Here is a 7,509-nt window from a genome sequence, read left to right as displayed (position 1 = left end):
ATGGCGGAATCACCAGACCGGAGGAGATAGCGAAAGACTTTGCAAGATGGCTACGATGCGATCGCCTCGTTGGCTGCTGGATCTTGAGCTCCATGGTGCCAGACATCGCGCAATCATTCACCTACAACACGTCGGCAAAGGACCTCTGGGACGAGGTTCAGGAACGATACAACTAGAGCAACGCATCGTTTCTTTATCAATTGAAGATGGAGGCAATGCGCGTCGTCCAGGGCGGAATGACGGTAACATAGTACTTCAATAAACTTCGCAAGATTTGGGACGACATTCAATCCCTCAATGGAATTCCGATGTGCTCCTGCGGAAATATGGCCAAGTGTTCTTGTCAAATTGAAAAGCGAATTCAAGAGTTGGAAGTGCAAGATAAATTGCTTCACTTTCTCATCAACCTAAGTCCTGAATTTGATATCACTAAGAATCAGATCTTGTCTACAATTCCCATGCCTTCTCTGAATTCAGCATATCAACTAGTGTTGTAAGTAGAAAAACGGAAGCAGATCTCGTCTCATAACATAGGATCCGGAGATCCTGTTGCGTTCTTGGCGGGGTCACAAACCACAGGAAATAGTAGCGCTAGTGGAGCGACATCTGGTGCGGCTGCGCAGTCCCGGAAAGATTGGAAGAAGGCAGTGAACGACAAGAAATTTTGCAGCTTATGTGTAAGGCCCACAGCCTTAGAAACACTATCCTCATGTCAACACAGAAACTTCCCAGGAGGTCACCCATCCCAGGATTGCTCCCGCTCCAAGCACGCTTAACTTCTCAGTTCTTGTCCTCACTTGAACCATGAAAAGGGAAGAGCTCTTGTTGACATGAGTAGCAAATCTAATCCATATATGGATTACAAACACGGGGTGTTACAATCACCCCCACTTAAACCCTTGACGACCACGTCAAGCCCAAGGACCACCCTCCGGGTCGAGCCACCCCCAAAGGGCAAAGCTCACTCGAGCCACAGAGTCGGCTCTGATACCATTTGTAAGGCCCGCAGCCTTAGAAACACTATCCTCATGTCAACACGGAAACTTCCCAGGAGGTCACCCATCCCAGGATTGCTCCCGCCCCAAGCACGCTTAACTTCTCAGTTCTTGTCCTCACTTGAACCATGAAAAGGGAAGAGCTCTTGTTGACATGAGTAGCAAATCTAATCCATATATGGATTACAAACACGGGGTGTTACATTATGCAATATGAAGGGCCACCTTGCTGAGTCATGTTTCGAGGTTATCAAGTACCCCGATTGGTACAAAGGGAAGAAGGGAAAACGAGGCAACAAACTGGTGGCAGGCGCCATGACAGAGGACACACCAATCCAGGTCGAAAACATTTCTGGCAACAGCAAAAGCAGTAACTTGGATCCTGATTTCCTTAACTCCATCTACCAGGAGGTTTACAAGATGATAAAAGGAGGTGCTGGACAAGCATATTCAGGTACAATTTGCAGTAATTATGCTTCGATTGCTTGTGCCATAGATGAATGGATAATTGACACGGGGGCGACGGATCACATGAGTCCTCATAGTGATAAGTTGATGAATATTAGGCAATTGAAATCTGTTGTGCTGGTTAAATTACCTGATGGGTCAGTTAAGAAGGTTATAAAGGCTAGGGATATGCGTGTCAATGAAAACTTGATTATAGATGATGTGTTGTTAGTTCCGGACTTTCGGTTTAACCTGTTGTCAGAAAGCAAAGTAGTTAAAAGAGAACAGTTATGGGCCTTCTTTGACAGCAGCCAATGTGTTCTACAGGACCTTCAGAGTAAGAAGATAATTGTTGTAGGAAAGGAGGCGGCTGGGATCTACAAGTTAAAATCAGGAGAAGCTCGACATTCTTAGTTTAAAGCATGTTTGCAAGCTGAAGGAAATAAAGACTTGAAGCTTTTTCACAATCGATTGGGACATGTGTCCCTTAGTAAACTTTCACATATTCCTGGAAGTTATACTACTAATGTCGTAGATTTCTTTTGTGATTCATGTGTTAGAGGGAAATTTCATAAATTGCCGTTTTCACCGAGTAGTTCTCGTGCCAAGGAGAGCTTTGACTTGATTCACGTCGATTTGTGGGGTCCCTTCGGGACACCAACGTTGAACGAAGAACGCTACTTCTACACCATCGTTGATGATATGAGTAGGGCAACGTGGACTTACCTATTACATGACAAGCATCAAGTGTTGCAAACTATCAGAAACTTTCTTTCTCTTGTCAAGAATCAATTTGGGAAAGTGCCCAAAGTGATTCGATCCGACAATGAAACAGAGTTAGTTAATTCGGAATGCAAAAGCCTATTTAATAGCCTGGGAATCGTTCATCAACGGACAATGCCATATACGCCACAACAGAACGCCGTAGTTGAACGCAAGCACAAACATTTGCTTGACACAGTTAGAGCAATAAGCCTTCACGCAAAATTGCCCAAAAAGTTTTGGGGGGAATGCATTCTGGGGGCCACCTATCTTATAAACAAGATGCCGCTGGTAAGCATCAATTGGGAGACGCCATATCAAAAGCTATTTGGAAAGACGCCCAACTATGACAACTTACGTGTCATAGGGTGTTTATGCTATGCTAGGACACCGCATCGAGGTAGAGACAAGATGGATGCGAGGGGGAGAAAGTGTGTTTCCCTTGGATATCTTGTGAATCAAAAGGGGTGTCGGCTTCTCGATTTGGAAGACAACACAATATTTCACAGCAGGGATGTACTCTTTTGCGAGGATTCTTTGCCTTATGCAGAGAAGACAAATCAAACAAGTCAGCCGTCTTTACAAATGGGTGCACCGGAGATTGAATCGTCTCCAAGAGCCATCTCAAGTGAAACTCTTACAAAGGCCCCTGCTTCTGCATAACAACACTAAGATACAGAGGTCGTTAATGTTCCAGTTATAGCCCCAACTAGTCCTATGGTTGCTCCTGACAATGGTTTGCGGAGACCTACAAGAAGCACGCAGCCACCTGCGTGGACCCAAGATTATGATATGACAGTTGCAGAAGATGATGATGGACATCGTGCTTTCTTTAGCCAAGTCCAAGAGGCATTTGAGCCAGTCACCTATTTGCAAGCCAAAGGAAAACAAGAGTGGGAGGACGCAATGAAGAAGGAGTTAGAAGCCTTGGAAGCTAACAAAACATGGGAGCTTACAGACCTTCCTGCAGGGAAACGAGCTATAGGTTCGAAGTGGGTCTTCAAAGTGAAGTTTAGACCAGATGGGAGTGTGGAGAGACACAAAGCACGATTGGTTGTTAAAGGATATGGCCAAAAGATAGGGAAAGATTATAAGCACACTTTCATCCCAGTTGCGAAGTTGCCTACAGTGAGGATGGTGATTGCCATGGCAACTGGAAGAAGATGGGATTTGCATCAGTTAGATGTAAATAACGCATTCCTTCATGGATATATTGATGAAGATATATATATGCGAGTACCAGAAGGTTATGAGAAAGGACATCAGGGACATGTATGTAAGTTGCGCAGGTCGTTATACGGATTAAAGCAGGCTTCGAGGCAGTGGAATCAAGAATTGACTAGCTTCTTGGTGAGCTTTGGTTTGAAACAATCCACCAATGATTACTCTATGTTTGTCAGGAGTACTGAGGGACTTATGTTAGTGTTACTTGTCTACGTGGATATCATTCTTATTACTGGTGATGATAAGGTGGGTATCAGTGATATAAAGAAAGCTTTGGATGGGAAATTCACTATCAAAGACTTAGGCATGGCAAAGTATTTCCTTGGAATGGAGATATTGTCAACTGCCAAAGCGACCTATCTCAGTCAGAAGAAGTATATTAAAGACACGTTGAAAGCAGCAAAATGGAAGAGTGTCATGAAGCACCTTTTCCCATGGCTACAGGTCTGAAATTGAGATTGGAAGAAGGAGAGCTTCTTCAGGATGGAGAGCAATATAGGAGATTAGTGGGAAGATTGTTGTATCTATCCTTGACATGACCAGATATCTCTTATGCGGTTCAACATCTTTCTCAATTCGTCAGTCACCCTCGGGTTCCACATATGCAAGCTGCATTACATGTTCTGAGATACTTGAAGGGATCAGTGTCTAGAGGATTGTTTTATCCAAGACAGGATGATTTGACCGTGACAGGTTTCTCGGATGCAGATTGGGGATCTTGCTTGACAACAAGACGATCTCTCACAGGGTTTTGCGTGTTTGTAGGAAACTCACACGTCTCCTGGAAAACGAAGAAGCAATTGACTGTGAGTCGATCATCAGCAGAAGCAGAGTATCGGAGCACGGCAGCAACCACCGCAGAACTTGTATGGACAAGTTATTTACTACGCGACTTGCACATAGATATACCATTGCCTATAATGTTATATGTAGACAGTCAGGCAGCACAACAGATAGCTGCCAACCCTTGCTTCCATGAGCGCACAAAACATCTAGAGATAGATGTTCATTTCACTCGTCAGAAGATTCAGGAAGGATTGATCAAGACAGCTTATGTTCACACAAGTCTGCAATTGGCTATATAATGACGAAAGCTTTGGGAAAGCAGAGTCATGGATTTTTGATTGTCAAGTTGGGACTTGTTGATGTTCCAACTTGAGGAAGGATACTAAGATATATTATTTTCCTTGTTATTTGATATATTAGAAAATAGATAAAATAGATAGATAGAAGGAAATTAAAGGATAAAAAGATGTATAGCTTTTTTATCTTATAAGGGGAGGAACTAGAAGCTATATAAGCTAGAGAGTATTCCTCTGTTCTTGTATCTCTCTCGTCAATCTGATTCAATACAGAAACTATAAGATCTCTTTGTTCTTTCTCAAATCCACAAGATAATTCACAGATTCAATACATTTCAGTTAACTCTTCTTGAAGTTTCCTTATGACACCAAGTGTTTGGAACTGACGTTCATCATATGCAAGATTTCCGGAATCGCTTCTTCTAAATCTAGCCCACCTTTGATGTTTTTAATTAGAGAGATCTTAAATGTCATTTTAAACCATCATTAGATATTATCTTCTATATTTAAGTCCGACCTCTAAAAAGATTAATGTATGAAGATAACTTAGTAGCTGATTGATTTTTTTATTTTTTTTTAACTTGAATCAGTTGCTAAATTACATGAATTTGAAATTGAAATTATTGAAGGCATCATGCATTCTCACTAAAGTATATGTTCGAGTTCCTAGCTCTTCTCTCCTTAACCATTTCAACATCACCTAAATCCAAGAAAAAAAATCATGTGAACTTCTTTTCAAAAAAAATTGTGTAAACCTTTGTACTTTTGCCACTTATTACTAGCAATTGATTAGGAAAAATTAGTGTGTTCAAGATAAGTTGTATATTCTCTTACTCTTTGACAATCAAGTTTTTATAAAAAGAAGCCTAACTTAGAAATCATTTTGTAAGAAAGACGATATGTTTTAATTTCTCTTAAACTATTTGGTTATTAAAGTATATACAAAGTGTATTCTTGGTACTATTTGAATATTTTCTTCACAAAGATAATTAAACTTTTACAAACTAAGTTTTTCAGATTTTTCTAATGGTCACGATCGTCTCAGCGGTCCACTCAATAGCTATATTGGCTCTATTTGCTATTTTTTCTTCTCCCAGTCATGCATAAAAAAGTCGGTAACAATAATCTCCATTACATACTAATGTTAATATTTACGAAATTCGAAGTGGATCCGTAGATGCTAAGATAATGTGCAGTAATAATAACGTTATACTACTAGGTAGCTTTCATCATGAAAACAGCACAGCAAGATCCGTTCACTTAAAACCCATTTTTATTTATTATATATATATATATTTAAAAAAAGGATTTCCGAGCTAAAAAAAGAAGAATTTTCTAAAAATATATCACTAAAATATCATTATAATATAATAATATCAATCACCATTTTATAAAAAAAAACATCCACAGTCAAAATATAATGTCACAATTAATTATACCAAAGAAACTCAGACTAACAATTAAAAGTACGTTACTCGATCTATATTACAATTTGTTACAATTAATCACTCCCTCAAAATTTCAAGATATACCCACACGTACAAATCCATTCTAAAGCAGCACTATATATATTTCACAAATTTATACCCAAAAAGTAAAGAAAAAAGCTACACCATATTCATCTGGCGTCGCCGCCGTTGACCATGTGACTATCACCGGCGGTGGAGGTGAGAGAGAAGAGAAGATCGGTGAATGCTCGGACGATGAGCTTGTGGGTATGCTTGGGATTCAAGGAGAGATAACAAAAGAGCAGCTCATGCAAATATCCATGAGCCGTCGGATCCAGCTGGTCGTCCTCCATCTTGGCTCGGACCATCTCCTCCATTGATCTCCTGAAGTCGACGTAAGGGTCCGGCGAGTACTTTCTGACGGCGACACTGCCATCAACTACCGCGGGAGAGTACTCCAAGATGGAGTTGGAGGGGCCTGGGGAGGAAAAGAAGAAGCGTTGGGAGGCGAAAACGGTCGATAAGTCGGGTTCCGAGCTGGCCCAGTAGTGGTCGCCCGAGGAGGAGGAGGAAGTGGTGGCTGCTGTGGTGGTGGTAATTGACTCGTCATGAGTTGATGAATATATATAGTCTTCTTCTTCGTAATCGTCTTCGAGTGTTGGTGGTTTCTGGGAGAAGGATGTGGGAAGACATTTGATACTGGAGAAGCAAAGGTGCAAGTTTTTCTTCAGCATGTTGTTAGATAGGTAGATATGAGTTTGGGAAAATAATGGTTAGTTTCTTGAGCTTGTGTTTCTTTATAAGCTTCTAATCATTCAAGAGTAATGATTCTCTTACTTTTGTGTTAGGGAATCGATACCTTCTCACAAGAAATTTAATGAGTATCGATAACGAATATAGGTTATTGTTTTAAAACTGAGTTCCTTTGAGTGAGTTTATATTGGCTTTCTGAAAGAGTCTCCTTACAGCAAAAAGGAGTTTCACGGACAAAAAAATACGGACAAAACAAATAGGGCGATAAATTTTTTTATCACAAAAAATAGGTAATATGTTATGTTGTCGTAAACACTTGTTTTGATAAAATTGGAATTTTGTTACCATTGATTCTTAGGATAATAAATATCAATTTTTATCGCCCAAAATTATTTTAGATGACTATATTCGTGACAAAAAATTTGAGTTTAAGGTGATAAACATTTTTTCGTGGGCAAAAATACATCTTTGGCAACAAAATTAAATCTTCATCGCTCAAAAAAATTCAAAGGTGACAATTTTTAATGTCTCCCAAAATTTCTCAAGAGCGACAAAACATTTTTCCGTCACCCGAAATTTTTCAAGGGTTACAGAAACATTTTTCGTCGTCCAAAACTTCTCAAAGAACGGAAATATTTTTCCGTGTCCCAAATAGTCACATTTGTGACAAAATATTATTTTTATGTTTCGTTGCCCCTGCAAATTGACTCATTTGTTCATATCCAAATAGTTCAACTTTGTGACAAAAAATGTTGTATTATCATCCTTTGTTGATTATCATGTGCAACAATTTTAAGC

General features: G+C 40.0%; 1 protein-coding gene across 1 annotated transcript; it reads right to left on the bottom strand.

Moving 5' to 3' along the window:
• Positions 1–6,128: 6,128 nt before the first annotated feature.
• Positions 6,129–6,692, bottom strand: LOC141249691 (uncharacterized). The gene has a single exon (XM_073669762.1). The coding sequence runs from the start codon at positions 6,690–6,692 to the stop codon at positions 6,129–6,131; it is 564 nt and encodes a 187-aa protein (XP_073525863.1).
• Positions 6,693–7,509: the final 817 nt, after the last annotated feature.

The sequence above is a fragment of the Phyllobates terribilis genome, unplaced genomic scaffold, assembly GCF_046119375.1.
Source record: "Phyllobates terribilis strain yellow unplaced genomic scaffold, ASM4611937v1 Scaffold_5006__1_contigs__length_55247, whole genome shotgun sequence".
NCBI lineage: Eukaryota > Metazoa > Chordata > Amphibia > Anura > Dendrobatidae > Phyllobates > Phyllobates terribilis.
The sequence above is the reverse complement of the archived record's forward strand: the minus strand, read 5'-3'. Positions and strand labels throughout refer to the sequence as shown.